Genomic DNA, 26,235 nt, shown 5'->3' with positions numbered 1-26,235 from the left:
AAACTTTACTACTGCACTGCAAGTTTGAGTGATATCAATCCCCTCCCCCCCCAGCAGCCCACCTGAACAATGGAAAGGTAACCAGATAACAGCTCCCTGGTAGATATAAAAACAGCACTCAATAGCAAAAATGCATGTCCCACTGCAACTCCTTCAGTTACATTGTGTTGGAGAAACAATAGCCTGTCAGAAAGCAGTTCCATAGTGCAGCACTGGCTCTTTCTGAAAGCACATGACAGGCAAAATGACCTGAGATAGCTGCCTACAGACCAATATTACAACTAAAAAAAATACAATTGTTTTAGGAAAGACATTTTACATGTTAGAGTAAATTATTTGCTGTGTAGACAGTATAATTTAGAAAATAAAAACTACACCATAAAATCATAACGGAATCCCTTTAAGGTTTAGTTATCCCTATTATGCATAATAAATACCATACCTGTATCTCAATGCCATGTTCTTCAGATGCCCTCCAATGTTTTTATACTGTTAAAAACTGGAACTGATGCTAGTGTCATATAATATTAGAACCGTGTCCTTTTTTCAAGCAATACAATGACTTTAATATTGGCTTGAAGCTGGCTTTCATATTAACATCGGCTTTAGATCGGGCCAATGCATACCTCCGTGGGGCTTTTTAACAGTAATGAATTTTGACTTTACAATAAAATCTCATGGGATCTTTTACAATAGATAAATTTGATAATTAATTTCAATATTTATGAATTAATATTTAAAAAGTGCACTCAAATGTGCAATATAATATACTATTAATTAATGTTATTGGTGTAATATAAATCTTAAGTAATTAAATAAGATCTTAAAATAATTAAATCAAATTAAAATAAAAAATTAAAGTAAAATTACCGAATGCGAAAAAAGAGATACTATTGTTTATAGTTTAAATTTGGATATGTCTATTTCACGCACCACCCAAAAATGAGGGTAGTGTAATCTTCAAATTTAATAGCAGCATGCACCGCCATTTGCAAAATATTCATATATTCCATTTCAGGGTAAAGTGTTTTTCTCTATACACTGCTTAATCAGTGGCATTCGTTGTAAGAGCTCAATGTAAACAAATGGGGGTATTTGTCTATATGTACTTTGTGGTCATAGCCTCATTGCAGCCCTGCCTAATGGTTTTAAAAATTAGTGGTGAGGACAATTTTCCCTTGTTTCTTATAACAAATGGGGGTTCCCAATCAGCAATAGTGTGGTGCAAGTCTATAACATGAATGGCTCAAGTGAAGGGTGTATCAAGTAAACATATTTCATATATCAGTTTTCTAACCTAAAAGGTACCAGGGCATGGTATGGTAAAAAAAATTAATCAGCTGCTTTAAATTGTGAAAAAAGTTGGCAAACATGCATTGTCCCTCTAATAGTCACCTTTGCTTATACCATATTATAAATGCCAGATATTGGTTAACTGACTATTTATACAGGCAGGATTGGTTGAAATGTGAAATACAGTATAGAACAAAAACAAGCAATTTAACAAATGTTACTTGTTTTCCCATAGGACTGATGAGCTTGACAACTTTATTGACATCAAGCCCTCTACTATCAAAGAGAAACCCAGGTAATGCTTCTTGTAACATATAATGGGTCACTTACAACTCAGCAGCAGTGCTAAGGTGGGCAAACGTGAGCCCTAGCCTCCAAGTACACATTCAGATTGGATTTGCAGCAGGAAAAGTGTTCTCTTGTGAACCTTGTGCCAGATTACCCAACCAGTGCAAGGGGCAGAGTGCAGTCTTAGGGGCACATTTACTTAGGGTCGAATATCGAGGGTTAATTAACCCTCGATATTCAACCGTCGAAGTTAAATCCTTCGACTTCGAATATCGAAGTCGAAGTATTTAGCGCTATTCGTTCGATCGAATGATCGAAGGAATAATCGTTCGATCGAACGATTGAATCCTTCGAATCGAACGATTCAAAGGATTTTAATCCATCGATCGAACGATTTTCCTTCAATCTGAAATTGCCTAGCAAGCCTATGGGGACCTTCCCCATAGGCTAACATTGATGCTCGGTAGGTTTTAGGTGGCGAAGTAGGTGGTTGAAGTTTTTTTTAAAGAGACAGTACTTTGACTATTGAATAGTCGAACGATTTTTAGTTCAAATCGTTCGATTCGAAGTCATAGTCGAAGGTCGAAGTAGCCAATTCGATGGTCGAAGTAGCCAAAAAAAAAAATTCGAAATTCAAAGTATGTTTTATTCTATTCCTTCACTCGAGCTAAGTTAATGTGCCCCTTAGCATTGCCCTTACCACCTGCCATAGGGCAGCTGTATTACAGGGACCCACTGTGGACTGAGCCTTCAGGTACTCCCTAAAATGCACAAGTTAGGAGGAGAGTCGGAAATGGGTGGAGTGACAAATATGTGTGTCATGAATACAGCTCTACCAAACGAATTCATTAAAAAAAATGTTTCTTTTTTTTTTTTTTACTTTTCTCCATAGGACTGATGAGCTTGACAAACTTATTGACATCAAGCCCTCTGCTACTAAAGCAAAACCCAGGTAATATTTCTCTAGGAAGAGAGTCGGAAATGGGAGGGGTGACAACTATGTGTGTCATGAAAACAGCTCTACCAAACGTATTCATTAAAAAAATGTTTCTTTTTTTTTTTTTACTTTTCTCCATAGGACTGATGAGCTTGACAAACTTATTGACATCAAGCCCTCTGCTACTAAAGCAAAACCCAGGTAATATTTCTCTAAAACATATAATGGGTCATTTACAACTGCCCCTGATGCAAGAGCAGACTCGCTGTGGGGTACAAAAGTGAGTACTTCAGTATTGATTCAGTTTGGATTTGCACCAGGACAGTGTTCCTCTCTAGACATTGTGCCAGATTTTCAATACACTCCGAGGTGCTGAGCACACCAGCTTTGGATGCAGGGCAGACTGGTTTATATAGCCATTCATAGGGCAGATTATAAGTACAAGACAATGTTGCTGACTTTGCCCACATTTGCTTCCTAACTTGATCATCTAAATGACATGCAAGTTGGGCATAAGAGAGGGGAGACATGTATGTGTTTTCGACCAGCCACTTTTCATTAATAGAGCTTTACAAAAACACATAAATTAAAAATGTTCCTATTTTTTCACTAGGACTGATGAACTAGACAACCTAATTGACATCAAGCCATCTGCTATTAAAGCAAAACCCAGGTAATGCTTTTCTAAAAAATGTAAATTTATAAAGGGTTGTTCACAGCTGTTCCTGCTGTTGAAAATAAGGTGTAAGTTTCAGAGTGCAGCCTGAGAGCAGGACAGCCCTGTCCTTACCACCTGCCATAACAGGTCAAAGTGTAAAAGCCATGGTGGATTGCACCCTGCCTTGCAAATAGCAAATGACCCTATAAACTTTTGCGTAGTAAACAAATGTACCTGTCCATAAATATCAATTTGCTGATAACTAGTCTGATTAATATTTTTATAAACAGTCTATAGACTGGATATGCATAGCTGATTTTTATTATCAAACAAAAACCAGGTTAAACAGCCCAAAAGTATCAAAAATTGTGAAGGTAGAAAACATGTTCCATTTTTTAAAGGAATATCTGCCATTGACTTCTACATGACTTTGACAGGTTTTAGTTGTAGTACTTTCGAATTCTGATTTCTAGCAGCTTCAGAGCATAATAAATCTCAAAAAGCTTGCAGGGCAGGTCAAAGTGTAAAAACCATGGTGGATTGCACCCTGCCTTGCACATAACAAATGACCCCTATAAGCTTTTGAGTAGTAATCAGATTTAATGGCTAATTGTCATTTGATGTCATGTAGTGGGTATTGGATGTATCTTTTTCAAATTGCACCACCAGTAAAGAAAGTATTGCAGATACAACACGTCTGTGCAAAATCCATGGCTAGCTAAACTCCACATTGATTTTGAGAATAGGGGACTGTGATAAGTATACTTTTTCTATTCCCAGAATATTCATTTCACTTTTTGCATCTTCTCATTAGAACGGATGATCTTAACAACCTTATTGACATCAAGCCCTCTGCTGTTAAAGGGAAAACCAGGTACAACTTGGTCTAACAAAAAAAGAAAAATGTTTGCAGTGTAGGAATTAATGACTATAAGAATTGTACACCTGAAACAGTTTAAATATATACAAAAATGGGCAAAATTATCTTATGCATGCCTTCTGTTTTTTACAATAGGTTACTTGATATTGATAACCTTATTACCATAAAGTACCTGAACTGTTTTAAGCAATAAAAGGATACAAAGTGTACCACTTACATCTTATCAAAATCAGGCTGCCTGCACTGACTGTGCTTCAGGGAACAATTATTAAACAGTAGATACCATGGGGTATAACAGCTGGCACTATTTGTACATTTCCAAAAGCTCAGCATAAATGTTGCAGTGACATTATTAATTAGGATTTAACAAGTAATTGTAAAACCAGAACCTGTCCATAAATATCAATTTGCTGATAACTAGTTGTCTGATTTATATTTTTATAAACAGTCTATAGACTGGATATGCATAGTTGATTTATTATTGGATTATCAAACAAAAACCAGGTCAAACAGCCCAAAACAATCAGAAATCCTGAAGGTAGAAAATATGTTCCATTTTTTAAAGGGAACATCTGCCATTGACTTCTACATGACTTTGACAGGTTGTAGCTGTTGAACTTTCAAATTCTGATTTTTAGCAGCTTCAGAGCATAATAAATCTCAAAAAGCTTGCAGGGCAGGTCAAACTGTAAAAACCATGATGGATTGCACCCTGCCTTGCCCATAGCAAATGACCCCTATAAGCCTTTGGGTAGTATGCAGCTTTAATGGCTAATTGTCATTTGATGTCATGTAGTGGGTATTGGAAGTATCTGTTTCAAATTACACCACCAGTAAAGGAAGTATTGCAGATACAACTTGTCTGTGCAAAACCTATGGCTAGATTATGGGACTAGAGGACTGAGATAAGTATTGATGAGTTCCTATTTTCTATTCCCAGAATATTCATTTCACTTTTTGTATCTTCTCATTAGAACGGATGATCTTAACAACCTTATTGACATCAAGCCCTCTGCTGTTAAAGGGAAAACCAGGTACAACTTGGTCTAACAAAAAAGAAAAATGTGTTTGCTGTGCAGAAATGAATGACTATAAGAATTGTACACCTGTAACAGTTTAAATATACTGTATACACAAATGGGCAAAAAAATCTTGCCTTCTTTTTTTTTACAAAAGGTTGCTTGATATTGATTACCTTATTACCATAAAGTAGCTTAACTGTATTGTGCAATAAAAGGATACAAAGTGTACCACTTACATCTTATCAAAATCAGGCTGCCTGCACTGACTGTGCTTCAGGATTTAATTGTTAAACAAGCACCTGTCCATAAATTTTAATTTGCTGATAACTTGTTGTCTGATTAATATTTTCATAAACAGCCTGTAGACTGGATATGCATATCTTATTTTTACTGGATTATCAAACAAAAACCAGGTCAAACCCATAACTATCAAAAATCCATTTTTTAAAGGGAACATCTGCCATTGACTTCTACATGACTTTGACAGGTTTTAACTGTAGTACTTTTGAATTCTGATTTTAGCAGCTTCACAGCATAATGAATCTCAAAGTGTTTCGTTTTTTTCTCCCCTCTAAAAATTCGACCATAAAAATTTGAGGTTTAATAAATAGGCCCCTTAGTGTTCAAATTAAAAAACTCGTAAAATTTGTTTACAATTAAAATTTTGATGTTACAATTTTCACCATATTATATTTATTATTATTATTATTATAGTTCGAATACCATTCTAAAAGAAGAGGACCTGGATGACTTTATTCAAGTAGAAAGGGATGCCAAAAATATTCGTTCTAGGTAAAACTATATATTAGCTATTTGTTTCACTTTTTTTTATCACATGCTTATTGTGTATTATTTTGTGACAGTAACAATCACTTTATATACTTCTAAAAAGTTTAATTACAAAACAATAAAAGCATCGCCTTAATAGTATTATATTAGAAACATTTGCAGTGATATGTTCCCCTTATATGTCTTGCAATAGATGCAGTTAACGTGTAGTAACTAGCGGTGTTTTGCAGAACAGCTGAAAAACTTTTGCCAGAATTTGGGAAACATTTTACTAAAATGTATTGTAGTCAATGGCAATGCAAAAATATAGCATATACATTTTCCTACTTTGTTAGACAAACACCTTTCCACTATGCTACAATTGTTCTTCATTAAAATGGAATAGAACAAATGGAATAGCTAGTTGCAAATTTGTTGGCACCAGTTTAGGTGGGCTCTGTTTTCCGCTTCTTGTGAATCTTTGGGGCAGTCAATCAAGTATTACTTGCTAATGTATGCAATTATTACTAATTTATTTAGCCAGATGAATCATAAACAATGAATATAAATTGTTTTCATTAAACATTAATTATTTTAGTATAATTACAATGAATAGCAAATCCATATGGATACAATGATATATAATGTTGCTGAACACTACCACTCAGCATGTGATAAATGGATTTGGGATTTAATAAGCACTAACTTGAAACTCACAATACAAGATATCTTTTGTAAAACATATTCACACATCACAAATGCAAGAGCAGGTTGTAGGCTTTTATTGCAAATGTCAATCACAATCACAATTCTTAGATTAGAAATTCTAAAATGTACAGTAGATGAAAAAAGTTATCATTTCTAGGTTTGTGTTGCCTTTAATGATACCTTTATACCATACCTGGGCAGAAAAGGGGAAGTAAAGTCTAAAATAGAATAAGGCTAGAAATGCTTTATTTTGTATGCTAAACATAAGCATGAACTTACTGCACCACAAGCCTAATCAAACAAATGATTTATGCTTTCAAAGTTTACCACACAGGGTCAGCATCTTGTAACTTTGATAAACATCTTTGCAAGACCAAGACTGTGCACATGCTCCATGTGGTCTGGGCTATTTAGGGATCGTCATAAATTATCAAAACAGCACAAGTCAAATAATATCTGTCAAAAGCTGATGCAGCAAGATTAATAATCAGAATAAGCAGACTGGACTGGATCCTGTGTTGTCATGTAATCTAATGTGCATTTTATAGTTTTTGTATTGTTTAATACAAACTTTCTGCAACTCTCCAGAACCAGCGACTAAGGCAAAATAATCCTTCAAATAGAGTCAAAGTTTTTCTGTTTAAATCTAGCTCCATGATCTTTGTCCCTGCAGTTGGAGTTGGAAACAGTAAAGGGAATGTAAAGGCAAAAATAAAATCCAATACAAATCTCTATACAGTCGCCAACTGCTCTACAGGGAAACAAACAATGCTACTTGAGTTCTGCATGGCTGGGAATTAAGGCGGGGGCTCCCCCTGCTGTTCATAAGAATGATTGTTTCCCTGCAGAGCAGTTAGGGAACGTCTGATAATTCCTATTCACAGCAGTAAATGAAGGGAGAATTTCACTGCATACAGTCAGGCTTCTTATAAAAACGGTAGATATTTTTTAATTAAAATATATTGGAGATAGGTTTATTTTTCATTAAAGAAAGTAAAAATGGGATTTAATTTTTTTGCCTTTACATGCCCTTTAAGTACAGAGGTACAGGTGGAATTAGTGATTGTAACTAAATGTAGCTAAATTAGGGCCAGGTGCCTGCAAAAATGTACAAGTAGCTGTAGTTTTTGCTGCTGTTTTCAGCTGTTCTATGAACCCCAGCGCATTGAATTGGAGAGTGTGATGTATTTACTATTTACTACTCTATTATTATCATTTTATAGGGATGAAGACGCTAACAATTTAATTGAAAGTAAAAAACCTGAATCCAAACCAAGGTAACTGTTACTTTGAGTATTTTATTCTTTTGTTTTCTATCTGTTAAATGTAAAGAGATATAATTTATCTTAAGGGTTGCTGTGCATTAGAAAAGTTTTATAGCACACATATCATGTTGTATTCTGTAATGCAGATTGGTGATAATCATGTATATATTATAGCACTACATTTTCACTTACTGTAATCTAAATAATGCATGTGCAAATAACAGCCACCTTACCAGTCCAGGGCCCTTACAAGAGTCTTTCTCTATAGATAGTTAAAACTCCTAAAACTTCCCCATAGGGTCATATTATGGATTCAGGCAGATAAGTCAATGTTATTCTAGTATCTATTATTTCACATTTTGGGGTTCGGTTATTATAAAAACAACAAAGTCATGTATACGGCTGATCCCGTGCAGCTGTGTAGTAGAATTTAAAGGAGAAGTCAACCCTTTCGGTGCTAAAACCCTCCCCCCTCCCCTGTGTTGCCCCCCTCCCTCCTTCCCCCTGGCCTACCTCCCCCCCCCGGGCAAATGCCCCTAAGTTGCTACATACCCCTCAGCGCAGGTCCTGTCCATGGAGTTCACAGACGCCATCTTCTCCTATGAGGTCTTCTTCCTGGATTGCCCGGCATTTGGTGGCGCATGCGCAGTAGGAGCATTTGCTGGTTCATCTCTACTGCGCGTGTGCCAAAAGTCATGAAGTTTCCGAAAAAAGAAAACTTCGTGACTTTCAGCGCATGCGCAGTAGAGATGGACCAGAAAATGCTCCTACTGCACATGTGCCGCCAAACGCGGGGTTTAACAAATTCTGTGATTTTTGCATTCAGAGTTTAGTAAATAACCCCCCTAGTGTAGTGTCCTGAATATAAGAGGGACCCAAATTACATGTTCTTTCTTTTTACCATGAATAATTAATTTGTACTCAGAATGAATACAAATGAATACATTGTATTATTCATTTGCATTATTATTATTGTACTTCAGTCTAACTGGCCACAAGGAGCAGTCATTCTATTTGACCATTTTTATTTAAGCATTCCATTGTGTGTGACAAAATGCAACAAATATTTAATTAGGGGTTTTAAAGATCAATGCTGCCATCTATTTACCGATAAATCACACAACTCCTATCTGAGCAATCCCTTTGCACCCTTCCATAGTATCATAAATCTACTCAGCAGAGCTCTGTGGAAAAAAACAACACATTTAGTATATTTAGGGATTGTGGTGAATGTGGTGAGCTTAATTACAACATCTGTTTATTTTAAAATCAATATATGAAGTGCTTAGCTTTAGGGATGTCGCGGACTGTTCGCCGGCGAACTTGTTCGCGCGAACATCGGCTGTTCGCGTCCGCCGCAAGTTCGCGAACGTCGCGCGACGTTCGCCATTTTGGGTTCGCCTTACCTGGCGCTTTTTTTTGACCTCTCACCCCAGACCAGCAGATACATGGCAGCCAATCAGGAAGCTCTCCCTCCTGGACCACCCCCACACCCCCTGGACCACTCCCCTTCCATATATAAACTGAAGCCCTGCAGCGTTTTTTCATTCTGCCTGTGTGTGCTTGGAAGAGCTAGTGTAGGGAGAGAGCTGCTAGTGATTTCACTGATTTGAGGGACAGTTGATAGTAAGTTTGCTGGCTAGTAATCTACTTGATACTGCTCTGTATTGGAGGGACAGAAGTCTGCAGGGATTTGAGGGACATTTTAGGGTAGCTTTGCTGGCTAGTAATCTACCTTCTACTGCAGTGCTCTGTATGTAGCTGCCTGCTGTGGGCACTGATCTCTTCTGATCTCATCTGCTGACTGCTGTAATAACCCAATAGTCCTTGTAAGGACTGCTTTTATTTTCTTTTTTGTTGTTTTACTTTGCTACTTTAACAGCCAAGTGCTATTAGTCTAGCAGTGTTGGGGAGTGGGACTGGTGTGCTACTGTGCTGCTCCTAGTAGTTCAGCAGCACCAACCCGAGAATATTTTTTTTTTTTAATATACATATAATTTTTTTTTTTATTTTACTTATCTTACTGTTCTTTAAGGTGTCCAGTGCTGTTTGCTGTTCTTCATAGTAGTGCACCAATAGTAGTGCACTTGCAGGCATTATTTGCCCAGTGGCCATCTAGCTGTGTGAGCTTGTTCACATTCTGTCTAAATATCAATAATAATACCGTCTCCAGAAACACCACCTGAGTGACGTTTTTCAAGCAGGAATAATATATTCCGTATCCACCACTGCTGTAGTGTATACGTTGACCTTGTAGGCATTATTTGCCCAGTGTGTTCTTCATTTTCAAACCACTGCCACTTAGCTGTGTGAGCTTGTTCACATTCTGTCTAAATATCAATAATAATACCGTCTCCAGAAACACCAACTGAGTGACGTTTTTCAAGCAGCAATAATATATTCCGTATCCACCGCTGCTGTAGTGTATACGTTGACCTTGTAGGCATTATTTGCCCAGTGTGTTCTTCATTTTCAAACCACTGCCACTTAGCTGTGTGAGCTTGTTCACATTCTGTCTAAATATCAATAATAATACCGTCTCCAGAAACACCACCTGAGTGACGTTTTTCAAGCAGCAATAATATATTCCGTATCCACCACTGCTGTAGTGTATACGTTGACCTTGTAGGCATTATTTGCCCAGTGTGTTCTTCATTTTCAAACCACTGCCACTTAGCTGTGTGAGCTTGTTCACATTCTGTCTAAATATCAATAATAATACCGTCTCCAGAAACACCACCTGAGTGACGTTTTTCAAGCAGCAATAATATATTCCATATCCACCACTGCTGTAGTGTATACGTTGACCTTGTAGGCATTATTTGCCCAGTGTGTTCTTCATTTTCAAACCACTGCCACTTAGCTGTGTGAGCTTGTTCACATTCTGTCTAAATATCAATAATAATACCGTCTCTAGAAACACCACCCCGAGTGACGTTTTTCAGGCAGCAATAATATATTCCGTATCCACTGCTGTAGTAGTGTATACATTGACCTTGTAGGCCTTGTTTGCCCAGTGTGTTCTTCTTCTTCTTCATTTTCAAACAACTCCCATCTAGCTCTGTGAGCTTGTTCACATTCTGTCTAAATATCAATAATAATACCGTCTCCAGAAACACCACCTGAGTGACGTTTTTCAGGCAGCAATAATATATTCCGTATCCACCACTGCTGTAGTGTATACGTTGACCTTGTAGGCATTATTTGCCCAGTGTGTTCTTCATTTTCAAACCACTGCCACTTAGCTGTGTGAGCTTGTTCACATTCTGTCTAAATATCAATAATAATACCGTCTCCAGAAACACCACCTGAGTGACGTTTTTCAAGCAGCAATAATATATTCCGTATCCACCACTGCTGTAGTGTATACGTTGACCTTGTAGGCATTATTTGCCCAGTGTGTTCTTCATTTTCAAACCACTGCCACTTAGCTGTGTGAGCTTGTTCACATTCTGTCTAAATATCAATAATAATACCGTCTCTAGAAACACCACCCGAGTGACGTTTTTCAGGCAGCAATAATATATTCCGTATCCACTGCTGTAGTAGTGTATACATTGACCTTGTAGGCCTTGTTTGCCCAGTGTGTTCTTCTTCTTCTTCATTTTCAAACAACTCCCATCTAGCTCTGTGAGCTTGTTCACATTCTGTCTAAATATCAATAATAATACCGTCTCTAGAAACACCACCCGAGTGACGTTTTTCAGGCAGCAATAATATATTCCGTATCCACTGCTGTAGTAGTGTATACATTGACCTTGTAGGCCTTGTTTGCCCAGTGTGTTCTTCTTCTTCTTCATTTTCAAACAACTCCCATCTAGCTCTGTGAGCTTGTTCACATTCTGTCTAAATATCAATAATAATACCGTCTCTAGAAACACCACCCGAGTGACGTTTTTCAGGCAGCAATAATATATTCCGTATCCACTGCTGTAGTAGTGTATACATTGACCTTGTAGGCCTTGTTTGCCCAGTGTGTTCTTCTTCTTCTTCATTTTCAAACAACTCCCATCTAGCTCTGTGAGCTTGTTCACATTCTGTCTAAATATCAATAATAATACCGTCTCTAGAAACACCACCCGAGTGACGTTTTTCAGGCAGCAATAATATATTCCGTATCCACTGCTGTAGTAGTGTATACATTGACCTTGTAGGCCTTGTTTGCCCAGTGTGTTCTTCTTCTTCTTCATTTTCAAACAACTCCCATCTAGCTCTGTGAGCTTGTTCACATTCTGTCTAAATATCAATAATAATACCGTCTCTAGAAACACCACCCGAGTGACGTTTTTCAGGCAGCAATAATATATTCCGTATCCACTGCTGTAGTAGTGTATACATTGACCTTGTAGGCCTTGTTTGCCCAGTGTGTTCTTCTTCTTCTTCATTTTCAAACAACTCCCATCTAGCTCTGTGAGCTTGTTCACATTCTGTCTAAATATCAATAATAATACCGTCTCCAGAAACACCACCTGAGTTGTTGTTGTTTTTGTTTTAAAAATAATGCCAGGCAAAGGCAGGCCGCCACGCAGAGGCACTAGGGGCCGTGCTGCTATGCTATCCTGTGGCCCTAGGAAATTGCCCAGTTTTAAAAAGGCAATGACCCTGAACTCCCAAAATGCTGAAGAGGTAGTTGACTGGCTTACACAGCACACCCCATCCTCTACCGTTTCTAACTTTACCACAACATCCTCCTCATCCTCCACTGCTATGGGCACCCCACGTAACACTTCCTCCACCACCGGCGCCCCTTCTTCACTGGAGTCAGAGGAGTTATTTTCACATGAGTTTCTTGAACTGAGTGATGCGCAACCATTATTGGCAGAAGAAGATGAAGGAGATGAGGACGTTACACCAGATTTAATTCTGGCAGAGAACACAACAGAGATGGACATAATGAGTGATGACGAGGAGGTCCCCGCTGCTGCTTCCTTCTGTGAGCTGTTAGAAGAAATTGATGCATCTGAGGAGAATGATGATGAGGAGATTGATGTTTTGTGGGTGCCCAGTAGAAGAGAGCAAGAGGAGGATAGTTCAGATGGAGAGACGGAGAGTCAGAGAGGCAGGAGGAGAATAAGACTTAGAAGAAGCAGGGAGGACAGCTCGCAGGGAACAGTAGGGCAACAACATGTATCGGCACCTGTGGTCAGCCGGCCAACGCACCCGCCATTGCCGCCAACGCCGCCGACTTCTACTTTTACCGCCAGATTGCCAGCCTCAAAAAGGTCAGCAGTGTGGGATTTTTTTAATGTGTGTGCCTCTGACAAAAGCGTTGTAATTTGCAATGAGTGCAGTCAGAAACTGAGTCTTGGGAAGCCCAACAGCCACATAGGTACAACTTCTATGCGAAGGCACATGAACGGCAAGCACAAAGCACTTTGGGAGCAACACCTCAAAGGCAACAGGCAAACTAAAAGCCACCCTCCTTCTGGTCCAGCATCTTACTGCTCTACCTCTGCTGTCCTTGACCCGTCTGAACCACCCTCCACTCCGCCTTCCACCTTGACCACCAGTTCCCATTCCCAGTCATCTGCCCCCAGCCAAGTTTCTGTGAGGGCCATGTTTGAGCGTAAGAAGCCAATGTCTGTGAGTCACCCCCTTGCCCGGCGTCTGACAGCTGGCTTGTCCGCACTCTTAGCCCGCCAGCTTTTACCATACCAGCTGGTGGACTCTGAGGCCTTCCGCAAATTTGTAGCAATTGGGACACCGCAGTGGAAGGTACCCAGCCGCAATTTTTTTTCAAAAAAGGGAATACCACACCTGTACCACCATGTGCAGAGCCAAGTCACCGCATCTCTGTCACTTAGTGTTGGGCCAAAGGTCCATATGACTACTGACGCATGGTCCTCCAAGCATGGTCAGGGCAGGTATGTCACCTACACTGCCCACTGGGTGAACTTGGTCATGGCTGGGAAGCAGGAAATGTGTGGCTCAACAACGACAGTGGAGTTGGTGTCACCGCCACGGATTGCACGCGGTTCTGCCACCACCTCTACTCCTCCTTCGCTCTCTACCTCGTCTTCTTCCTCTTCTTCGTCCTCTGCTGCTGGGTCCTCCTCCTCCTCCACACCTGTGCACCCCCAGCTCCCCCTAGGCTATTCGACGTGCCAGGTACGCCGTTGTCATGCTGTCTTGGGGATGACGTGCCTGGAAAGCAAAAACCATACCGGATCTGTACTCCTGTCATCTCTGCAGTCACAGGCCGATCGGTGGCTGACCCCACACCAACTGAAGATCGGAAAAGTGGTGTGTGACAATGGAAGCAATCTGTTGGCAGCACTGAGACTGGGCAATTTAACACATGTGCCCTGCATGGCACATGTTCTGAATTTAATAGTACAACGTTTTGTCTCAAAGTACCCAGGATTCCAGGACGTTCTCAGGCAGTCCAGGAAGGTGTCGGCCCATTTCAGACGTTCCTATACAGCCATGGCACGCCTTGCTGACATTCAGCAGCGGTACAACATGCCAGTCAGGCGTTTGATTTGCGACAGCCAGACTCGCTGGAATTCAACGCTCCTCATGTTGGAACGTCTGCTGCAACAACAAAGAGCCGTCAACGAATACCTGTTTGAACTGGGTGGTAGGACTGGATCTGCAGAGCTGGGGATTTTTTTCCCCCGTTACTGGGTGGGTTACAAATATGGTCAGTCGCACCGAAGGCACCATCAGCGACCTAATACCCTTTGCTTTCTTCCTGGAGCGTGCCGTGCGACGAGTGACAGATGAGGCTGTAGACCAGCGTGACGAGGAGCAGGAAGCGCACGATTTCTGGTCGGAATCACCAGAACGAACCCAGGCACCTGCTGCAACGCAGGGAGAGGTGTCAGAAGTGGAGTCAGAGGAGGAAGGTGGCTTTGTGGAGGAGGAGGACCAACAGGAGCAGGCTTCACAGGGGGCTGGTGGTGACCTTTTGGGGACCCCTGGTCTTGTACGTGGCTGGGGGGAGGAGACCGTGGATGATGCAGTCCTTGATAACGAGGAAGCGGAGATGGATACCTCTGCATCCAACCTTGTGAGAATGGGGTCTTTCATGCTGTCATGCCTGTTGAAGGACCCCCGTATCAAGAGGCTTAAGGAGAAGGACCTGTACTGGGTCGCGACTCTACTAGACCCTCGGTACAAGCATAAAGTGGCAGAAATGTTACCAACATACCACAAGTCTGAAAGGATGCTGCATTTACAAACCAGCCTGCAAAACATGTTGTACAATGCTTTTAAGGGTGATGTCACTTCAGGAACTCATCAACATTCCAGGGGCAGAGGTGCCAGTAATCCTGCCACGAGCGCACCTGCAAGGACAAAGCACTTTGGCCACTCTGTAACGTCAGACATGCAAATGTTTTTTTGTCCAAGGCAGCGGCAGAACCCTTCTGGATCCACCCTCAAAGAACGCCTCGACCGGCAGGTAGCGGACTACCTGGCATTAACTGCAGATATCGACACTCTGAGGAGCGATGAACCCCTGGACTACTGGGTGCGCAGGCTTGATCTGTGGCCAGAGCTGTCACAATTTGCCATGAACCTCTTGTCTTGCCCCGCCTCAAGTGTCCTCTCAGAAAGGACCTTCAGTGCAGCAGGAGGGATTGTAACTGAGAAGAGAACTCGCCTAGGTCACAAAAGTGTGGATTACCTGACCTTTATTAAAATGAATGAGGGGTGGATCTCGGAGGGTTACTGCACGCCGGAAGACTTGTTCTGAGTTTCTGATTCTGACTCCCCATGCAGCTGTACTTCTCTGCACGCCTCATGACTCCACATACAGCTGTCCTTTAGCGTCCTCCTCCCTCCACCACCGTTACAAACTAGGGTGCAAACCATACTGGTTTAATTTGAATCCAGGTAAATCCTGAGTTTTTCTGGCCTCTGTGCTTCAGTGGCTGCGACCAAAAAAACCAGAATATTTTCAGCATTTATATGGCATATTTTTTCTGGCCTCTGTGCTTCAGTGGCTGCGACCAAAAAAAACTGAATATTTTCAGCATTTATATGGCATATTTTTTCTGGCCTCTGTGCTTCAGTGGCTGTGACAAAAAAATGAATATTTTCAGCATTTATATGGCATATTTTTTCTGGCCTCTGTGCTTCAGTGGCTGTGACTAAAAAAAACAGAATATTTTCAGCATTTATATGGCATATTTTTCCTGGCCTCTGTGCTTCAGTGGCTGCGACCAAAAAAATGAATATTTTCAGCATTTATATGGCATATTTTTTCTGGCCTCTGTGCTTCAGTGGCTGTGACAAAAAAATGAATATTTTCAGCATTTATATGGCATATTTTTTCTGGCCTCTGTGCTTCAGTGGCTGTGACTAAAAAAAACAGAATATTTTCAGCATTTATATGGCATATTTTTCCTGGCCTCTGTGCTTCAGTGGCTGCGACCAAAAAACTGAATATTTTCAGCATTTATATGGCATATTTTTTCTGGCCTCTGTGCTTCAGTGGCTGTGACAAAAAAATGAATATTTTCAGCATTTATATGGCATATTTTTTCTGGCCTCTGTGCTTCAGTGGCTGCGACTAAAAAAAACAGAATATTTTCAGCATTTATATGGCATATTTTTCCTGGCCTCTGTGCTTCAGTGGCTGCGACCAAAAAAATTGAATATTTTCAGCATTTATATGGCATATTTTTCCTGGCCTCTGTGCTTCAGTGGCTGCGACCAAAAAAATTTAATATTTTCAGCATTTATATGGCATATTTTTTCTGGCCTCTGTGCTTCAGTGGCTGCGACAAAAATAAATGAATATTTTCAGCATTTATATGGCATATTTTTTCTGGCCTCTGTGCTTCAGTGGCTGCGACCAAAAAAAATTAATATTGTTTGCATTTATATGGCATATTTTTTCTGGCCTCTGTGCTGCAGTGGCTGCGACAAAAAAAAATTAATATTGTTTGCATTTATATGGCATATTTTTTCTGGCCTCTGTGCTGCAGTGGCTGCCACAAAAAAAAATTAATATTTTCAGCATTTATATGGCATATTGTTTCTGGACTTCTGGTTCAGTGGCTGCGACAAAAAAAACATAATTTTTCAGGAAAGTACACATGCCTAATTTTTCAGGGTTCTGCAACAGTGGCAAAATCGCATCTTTTATGGTCACCGCAGGTGATCAATAAGTAGACCAAAACTGGGCCCACACTGCAGAATCAGTGTTTTTTGGTTCACTTCACTGTACATTGAATTACCTCTGCCTGACCGTGCACGTGCGACAAGCACGGTGACTGCTAAACACACCACTACAGAAATATTGCCACCAACAGGACGAACATCCTGGAGGTGACAAGCAACTAGTAATTAAAAACTATTATTTGCTCACTTGACGGTATCATTCATTAAAGCTCTTTGCGTCTTTTTGCGTTGCAGTAAGCACCGCGTTTCGTCTTTGCGTGTGAACAGGCTGTAACTTTTACACGACTTGATTGGCATGTAGACGCCGGACGTTTTAAAGCATTTTATTACACAGGTTTAGAAATGTAGTGTGATTTCTGCCCTTTACAGCACAAAACACAGCGCTGTGTCAACAATGGATTTTTTAGAAACATTTTTGCCCTTGATCCCCCTCTGGCATGGCACTGTCCAGGTCGTTGCACCCTTTAAACAACTTTAAAATCATTTTTCTGGCCAGAAATGTCTTTTCTAGCTTTTAAAATTCGCCTTCCCATTGAAGTCTATGGGGTTCGCGACGTTCGCGAACCGTTCGCATTTTTGACGCAAGTTCGCGAATATGTTCGCGAACTTTTTTTCCGACGTTCGCTACATCCCTACTTAGCTTCAGTCTGCCATTCATTTACTCCCAAATTCATATGCCTTCCATCTAATTTACGTTAGACTTTTAGTTGATTTAATCTAAAAATCACACTTCTTCCAATCTGAACAATCCGAATGTGCCATTCCATAGTAATTAAACTACCTACGGTAGTAGCACATTGTTGCAGAGGAGAAACAATATACCGTATATAGGGGTTTCAAGGATGCTGAGTTTGGTTATGTGGTAAAAATGTGCCTAAAAACATGATCACTTTACCAGCCAATGCTGGTTCCATACATATCTGACCAATGGCATTGTGGCATTCCATAGCATTGGAAGACTAGTCAGCAGGATAAATGTTTTGCAAGGCAAGTTGCTTTATGTAAAATATATATATATATATATATATATATTTTATATATATATACAGTATATACTATATATATATCCCACAAATACTCCACTGTATTTATTTCTAGGGATCAAGGTCTGGATGATCTCATTGCTATTACTGGGGATACAAACAAAGGGTAAGAATATTTATTTCTATTTTGCATCCTTCTCTATAATCAATAAATATGTAATAAAATGGAATTTAAAGGGGCCCCACACCCATCAACTATTTTTGCACATTGAAAGGGATATTCTTATTCTTAGCAATTTTCCAATATATATTCATTACTAATTCATGTTTTTTTTAATAATTTGTAAATGTAAATTACATTTCTGGCTCTTCACATTCTTTACACTCTCTGACTCCTGAAATAATGTCACAAGCTGATTAAAATACATGGGGGAGACCAGACTCCTGTTACAAAGTTTTAAGATCCCAACTGAGAGAACAAAAGGGGATAAAAAACATTGCATTTAACTTTAATTGACATAGAACTAAAAACCATTGAAATGTGTAAATATTGTATACCGTATATAATGGAAAATAGCTTAGAATAATATTATTCATTATGCAAAAAAATCATCTTTTGGGTGGAGGACTCATTTAAGTATGGTCTGATTAAAAATGATGTTTGTGGGTTGCATTTCTGCCACCTGCATTATAAAGGGCTGCTATTGAGTGTATCAGATGAATCAGCATTTCCTTTTGAGAATTCACTTTCCAAAAATAAAACTGCTTTCAGGTTCTATTGCTAGCTGAGAATTAGCATAACTAGCTTTTCTTCACTGTTTGTTGCCTGGCATTTCTTGTGAAGCCTGTTATAATCTAATTAGAGATAAGCAGGAAAGCAGAATTTTATTGGTTCTGGCAATCATATTATAGTCTTTACAAAACTTTTTTAAAATTATTTTTTTTTATAGTTCTCTCTCAAGTAAACATTACTGAACTTTCTAGTAACCTTTATTTGAAATCAAGTATTTAAACTGACTAATCTCAAGGGAAATATAGGCCTTTCAAGGGATACTGTCATGGGAAAACATTTTTTTTCAAAATGAATCAGTTAATAGTGCTGCTCCAGCAGAATTCTGCACTGAAATCCATTTCTCAAAAGAGCAAACAGATTTTTTTATATTCAATTTTGAAATCTGACATGGGGCTAGATATATATTCAATTTCCCAGCTGCCCCAAGTCATGTGACTTGTGCTCTGATAAACTTCAATCACTCTTTACTGCTGTACTGCAAGTTAAGGTGGCCATACACGGGCCGATAAAAGCTGCCGACAGACCGTGTCGGCAGCTTATTGGCCCGTGTATGGGGCCCCGCGACGGGCTTTACCGATCGAGATCTGGCCGAAAGTCAGCCAGATCTCGATCGGATGGGACAGAAAATCCCGTCGGATCGCGGCCGCATCTATTCGTTGATGCGGTCCCGATGCCTGTTTGGGCATCGTTAGGATCCGATCGTTGGGCCCTAGGGCCCACGATCGGATCAGCCGATATTGCCAACCTCAAGGTCATCGCCAAACGAGCGGATCTCTCCATGTATGGGCACCTTTAGAGTGATATCATCCCCCCTCCCTTTTTCCCCCCAGCAGCCAAACAAAAGAACAATGGGAAGGTAACCAGATAGCAGCTCCCTAACACAAGATAACAGCTGCCTGGTAGATATAAGAACAGCACTCAATATTAAAAACCCATGTCCCACTGAGACACATTCAGTTACATTGAGAAGGAAAAACAGCAGCCTGCCAGAAAGCATTTCTCTCCTGAAGTGCAGGCACATGTCACATGACTTGGGGCAGCTTGGAAATTGACAAAATGTCTAGCCCTATGTCAGATTTTAAAATTAAATATAAAAAAATTTGTTTGCTTTTTTGAGAAATGGATTTTAGTGCAGAATTCTGCTGGAACAGCACTATTAACTGATTCATTTTGAATTTTTTTTTTACCCATGACAGTATCCCTTTAATAATCTTGCCAGAAAATAGTAATTCGATCTGAATAATGAAGAAGAAAGACATCTTTCCCATACATCTCTGTGCCTTGTTGACACTTTCACTTTGACCCATGTTTTATTCTATTCCTGATGCAAGCATCTTCTTAAGACGCTCAATATTATAAAGTGGTGAATTGCACAATGGTTAAGGAATCTGAGGTCTTGATTTTCTTATTCTGTTCTCTTTTGGAGCCCAGAAAATATGAAACCTTATTTGCTTTTTGTGCAAACTTCTTTTTCTCAAATCTTGCTTTTCACTCTTAAATTTACCCAGAATAAGTGTAGTTTTAAGTATTATAATCTATAAAGTGTAAATGTTACAGAACACAATTTATTTCCATCTCTTTAGTACAGTAAAGCCAACATCTACCAACACCAGCAATGTAACAAGCCGGAGTTCTACAACATCTTCTTACGTATTTAATGAGGATAATCAGAGTGCTCCAAGCAGAAACTCTACTACAACATACACAGTGACTGAAGATACCCATAATGTGCCAAACAGACGTTCAACCACAACTACTAGAGTTACTGAATCTACAGATGCCGGAAGCCGCCGCTCAGCATCTTACAATGTCAGTGATAATTCTGATGCACCCAACCAACGTTCCAATGTCGGCTATTCTCAGGAAACAAGGTAATGTAATAAGGTTGAAGAAACTAGTAAATAATATAATAATACAATATATATATAAATTATTTGTACATGTTCACTGCACAGTGTTACATATTTCTTATATCTATGCAAAGACATCACTCAAACAGAATATGCCTGCACTGACATTTTCACTTTATGCCCATTGATAGCAATGGGAAATGATTTATGGCATCTCAACAACACATTTTGAGAGTGGAACAATGCATAGCGCAAAACATCAAAATTGGCAATTGTGCCATTGGTGTCAGCGACGTGAATCGGATGCACAGGTCATTCACCCACCTTGTTTCCATTGCTCCTAGAGCTTAAAAGAAGTATGACCAGTACCCTTGTTACAGCGTATAGCTCACAGGACAAATGGAAGCCTAGACTGCAACATGTCAATAATCATAGCAATGTGGTTTTATGTGCTAAAAGAACATTTCAGAGAAAATTAAATATATTTAAAAATCCCAAATAATCCTAAATGCAAAATGTACTTAATGCACAATATCAATTGTTAAATTTGGAGTCAGTTCTTAAGGCAATCATGGTTTCACAATTTAAACCTTTACAGCCATTGCTTGTACAATAGCATGTCGAGACATCCCAAGCCAAAAACTATGCCAGTATCAAGGAGGTTTGTCTTGATCTGATTCGAGATTCTGTTCAAATTTGCAGGCAGAAACTTGCCAGACTAAAATATTTGTCAATTTATACAACCTTAATCTTGTAGATATTGTGATCATACAAGTGTATGATTAAGAATTTCCAATTTTCAGTAAGATGTTAGTGAAAGAGAAATGTTTGGTTTGTAGTTTTTAAATTGTTTAGAACCACAGTATTTTATGTAAATATATTTTTTATGAATCAGCTCAAAGATAATGATAGAATATTAGATGTTATTTTTATCACTACAAATTTTCCATGCCTTTTTTTAATTTACTGTATTTATTTTAGCTATTCGTCTCCTCCAACTAATACTTATGTCTACAAAACTTCATTTGAGGACAGCAGGTAATTTTCAGTTTCTCGAAACTTCTTATATGTAATATTTGATAAAAAAATGTGTATACTAAATAGCTTAAAGCTCTCCTGATCAGAAAGGTCTCACCATATTTATATAACCAGATTTTTTTTTTTTTTTGCTAAAACATAACTTTTGAAGGTCAGGTATAAAAAACAAATTTAACTGTGAAATAATTACTTTTACTGTATGTCACAAATGACATCTCTCCTTTCATATAAAATGCTAAGTGACAATGCAAGTCCACAGTGTTTTAATCTGTTTCCAGGGGCAGCCTGCTATAAAACAAAGCAAAGTACCCTGCCTTAATGACTCTTTTGTATTTTTAAGTAAAATATTTCTATTAATAAAATTTTAATTACTGATAGATATGTAGTGAATAAAGTACCCCGTCTTGTAATAAATAAGGATATTATAAGTTACCGAGGAGTTTTATGACCATTTTTATATAGTTCATGGAACTCTGAGGTAACTTCTAATATTTTTGTGTATTTTATATATATATATATATATATATATATATATATATATATATATATATATATATATATATATATATATTTTATTTTTTTCAAGGGTCACACACTAAAAAATGTAATTGGTGCCACTTCCTATTTGGTTTATAGATCATATCAAAGCAACAGTGCAGCAAACTCTATCAAAACAGTTTATTCTACCTCTGACCGGTAAGTAACCTAAAGGGTACATATAATGGGGATAACACACACATCATTAACTAACATCATCAGCATCTAAAGTATAGAATAGCATCTACATAATTAATTATTGGAGTTCATATCTCTTGCTAAAGGTCAGTTATTGAAAAAGACATGTGCACCTTCTGCCGCAAGATACTTGGAATTGATGCCAAGATGATCCTCAAAGACCTAAGCATATCCTGTCATGCATCTTGCTTTAAGGTAAATGAAAAACCAAATATAAGTTGGGGCAGATGAGTTCATCAACACTTGTATTTATTTGTTATATAAAACAATTTCCCTTTGAGAATTTCCAGTACCCATCTGTGCTTCTGTATTTACCCCATACCTATAGGATGCTAATAGAAACTCACTTAGTTCTGTAGCAAATTGACAACCAAAAGTTTTCATTTTGCTTCACCTGGGGCAACAATGGAATCAACAGTGTTCTGTCTGTTCTGGTTGTGTATTATTGTCATAATAAATTAATATTACATTCATCCTCTACCTCTTCATGCTTATAATCAATGTATAATCAAAAACATAGGTTTTGACTCTATATATATATATATATATATATATATATATATATATATATATATATATATATATATATATATATATATATATATATATATATATATATATATATTAAATATGTGGAATAATTGAAAATATTCTATATTCTATTCTCTATTCTAATCCCATGTAACTGTCATTTTCCCAGTGTGAAGTATGCAATGGAGATTTAGGAGGCATGAGAGCTGGCGATAGCATGTGGATCTATAAGCAGGCTATTCACTGTGAACCCTGCTATTTTGCAGCAAGAGGTAAGATTAAGATTGCCATTATACAGCAGACTCACTTTTATTCTGTATCATTTTTGTCGGCTTAATATTGATCATGAAAAAGTTTCTGAATTGCTCACTAATTCAGCAAAAAAAGGCAATTTTGTGCACATTTTGGAGGCACATTTATCAAGGGTCAAATTTCTAATTCATGTGAGTTTTTTTAAACTCCCATCAATTTGAAATTCGACCAATCGAAATTTATTATTAAAATCAAATTTTTTAAACTAGGATGAATTTAAACTACCTGAAAACTCGAATAGAATTCAAATCAAATTTGATAAAACTTGATTTGAGTTATTTCTCCGAAAAAACTTGAATGTCAGGAAGGCTGCAAACATCTCCAAATTGATCCCTGCACTTCTCCACATTGACTTAAACAGTAATTCGGCAGGTTTTAGGTGGTGAATAGTTTAATTGTAATTCTTAAATGGCCAGAGTATGATAAATATCAAAAAATCTAATTGGAATTTTAAAAAAATCTCGAATTGAATTTGGATAACTCCCTGGTCATATTTGAGAGTTTTGATTATTAAAAAAAAATTGAAAATTCTAGGACCCTTAATAAATCTGCCCCTTGAAGTCCAATGTACAAGAACCAGTATATGTGGCTGGATTGTAACTAGTGCCTGGCATTGTAATTAGTACTCAAAGTATTAGAACACAAACAGCAACTTGTCAAGAGTATTCACTTACTTTTGCTGTAGTGATAGCTAAATGATTACAGATTGTAGATGTGTTTCCCTGTTTATCAGGACACAGCATAACAGACCATATATAATTACCAAATAATGTCCTGGGGATAATTTACACCTTATCACAACTTACAGTTTTTATTACTAAGCTATATTTTTTGTATATTCTTTATTTTCAGTTTTTGAAATAAACAAGGGGGATACAGAAAACAAGAGTGTATATATATATATATATATATATATATATATATATATATATATATATATATACTGTAAAAGCTATATGTTTGTCAGTCTTTATGTGATTTCATCTGTATTTTCACCTACTTACACATAATAATCACCCTTTGTAAAGTGCAGTAGGCAATAAAGTGGGGGAAACAGCTTAACAAAAACTTGTTGTTTAGGGGTAGTTTGTAGTACTAGTATCTGGATGTGTGTGTGTATTTCTACAGTCCGTCTGTCCCAGTTTTGATAACACACCGTCATTGCTAGTATTTGTATTTCTCCTTTCTCCCTAATTAGACTCTATGGTGTCTTTTCTTGAACAGTGTTAATGGACACGCATACTGACTGCCTAAAAGTTCGTAGCATATCTTGTTTCCAAAAGCATCTGTGTTTGATTCCTTCACATTGATATATTGTTGTATTATTATATTGCAGAGAAATGGATTATATAAACAAATCACTAAAAACTCAATTGAACCAAGATAAAGAGAAGATCTTGAAGATGGATTGTTTATCACACACCTATGTATCTACACATTATGTTTCTAACATTACTGTTATACTGAATTTCAATTTGGAAGTCCTAGTGGTGTTACAAGATTTATATACACAGAAACAATATTAACGTTATTTAGTTCTCAGATATCATGCTGTGCTGCCTCCTGTTTAGCTGTACGTTACCCTTTCCTCATAGGTTCATGCTTGATGTGTATCTGCTATAGTTACCCACCACTATTAATATGCAAGTGAATAGCCTAAACAATAGGATTGTGGTGGTGTTGGTTCCCTAAAAATGGGATCTTATATTTCCATTTGCATCCATAAATACTATGGCATGTCCCAAAGCATACAGTACATCCCATTATATAAACACTGTGTAACAGTACAATTTTTCAAACATTTTGAAAACTGATCAAGGTAAGTTTAAAACGTTAAAGCACTTACCCAGTAGAGCAACATGGTAGATAATTCAGTAGATACATTTTAGTTTATGGAGCACATGTAGCTGTCCAAGCCAGTTTGTCACTGTAAAGGGGTGAAGTGAGCAAATGTTATTTTGTGGCTGCACCCAAAATACTTGTGTGTAGCTGCTCACAGTGGCAGCTCCTTTCTGGCTTTGCTCATGCAAGTCACCTGTTGAACTACTTTGCTACACCACAACTGTGCCTTCCTGCATCAGAAATCTAAAACATATACACAAAATATCTTACATGTGGCACAGGGGACAGTAGCTCTCAGTTATAGCTAGTGGCGTATTCTTTACCAATGAAGCGCATCACAAATGAAGTGCATTACTTGTTCAAAAATAAATCTTTTGTTTCTTATAAATACTGATGGGATTTGGATAGTGCTGTAAAGGCATATTACCTTCAAAGCAGTACTTTTAATGATAAATGTTACATAGGGTGTTTTATAGTCTTTCTCGTGTAGGATATGTATAACCCACTACAACCAACTTACTTTTGCTAAGGACGACCATGTTTATTACATTGTATTATATATGTTTTTGTTTATTATTGAAATGTATGAGTTTTTTTTTTTTTAAAAATATCTCAATTTTGGCATTTTTCTTATATATACTGGGTGCTTTCCTAACAAATTCCTCATGCATGAATTCTTAAAAATTTAAATACATTAGGAGAAACTAATAAAGCTGAAAGTCCTGTTTACTATTTTTATGTCTTTGCCTGTTTCTCTTGTTTCCACAATTGCACCAATGTACTGAAAGTGCTCTGATATCCTTATGAATTTACTTTAATGTTTTCACTGTAGCTCTAGAAATATTGATAAAATGCAGTTTATGGGAGATGGCCTTCCTGTAATTCCGAGCTTTCTGGATAATGGCTTTTCGGAAAATGGATACACAGGTAACTAGATGTTATATCTAATAATTTTCAGAAATGCAGATCTAGAATTCTTCTGCATTGTTCACAGGTTCTCTGCTGTTTGTGATATCATACAATAGCTCTATACCAACATATGCCACAAATTTGAGGAGAATTAAATTATATTTTTGTATTAAGCCTGGTTCAAGGTGACATTTATACCCTTGGAGCACATCCTCAGTGTGACACAATTCTTAGAGGACCATAGTCTTAGTGCCCTGAAACTGCCCCATAAACTATACAAGACAAAATAAA

At 38.1% G+C, this 26,235-nt stretch overlaps 1 protein-coding gene across 15 annotated transcripts in view; it reads left to right on the top strand.

Moving 5' to 3' along the window:
* Positions 1-25,767, top strand: part of LOC108709769 (sciellin) — a 58,335-nt gene extending 32,568 nt beyond the window's left edge. For 7 of the 15 annotated variants that reach the window (XM_041584305.1, XM_041584304.1, XM_041584300.1 and 4 more), the window contains 15 exons: positions 1,529-1,588; positions 2,474-2,533; positions 2,660-2,719; positions 3,132-3,191; positions 3,991-4,050; positions 5,031-5,090; positions 5,793-5,870; positions 7,778-7,831; positions 18,050-18,100; positions 20,311-20,598; positions 21,559-21,615; positions 22,252-22,311; positions 22,437-22,545; positions 23,051-23,153; positions 24,530-25,767. In XM_041584305.1, the coding sequence (XP_041440239.1) occupies positions 1,529-1,588; positions 2,474-2,533; positions 2,660-2,719; positions 3,132-3,191; positions 3,991-4,050; positions 5,031-5,090; positions 5,793-5,870; positions 7,778-7,831; positions 18,050-18,100; positions 20,311-20,598; positions 21,559-21,615; positions 22,252-22,311; positions 22,437-22,545; positions 23,051-23,153; positions 24,530-24,546 (1,177 nt within the window). In that variant the 3' untranslated portion in view covers positions 24,547-25,767. The remainder of the gene's footprint in view (positions 1-1,528; positions 1,589-2,473; positions 2,534-2,659; positions 2,720-3,131; positions 3,192-3,990; positions 4,051-5,030; positions 5,091-5,792; positions 5,871-7,777; positions 7,832-18,049; positions 18,101-20,310; positions 20,599-21,558; positions 21,616-22,251; positions 22,312-22,436; positions 22,546-23,050; positions 23,154-24,529) is intronic. The other 8 variants (XM_041584299.1, XM_041584298.1, XM_041584301.1 and 5 more) reach the window with 8 other exon arrangements.
* Positions 25,768-26,235: the final 468 nt, after the last annotated feature.

The sequence above is a fragment of the Xenopus laevis genome, chromosome 2S (assembly GCF_017654675.1).
Source record: "Xenopus laevis strain J_2021 chromosome 2S, Xenopus_laevis_v10.1, whole genome shotgun sequence".
NCBI lineage: Eukaryota > Metazoa > Chordata > Amphibia > Anura > Pipidae > Xenopus > Xenopus laevis.
Note: the sequence above shows the minus strand (reverse complement) of the source record. Positions and strands in the feature narration are given on the sequence as shown.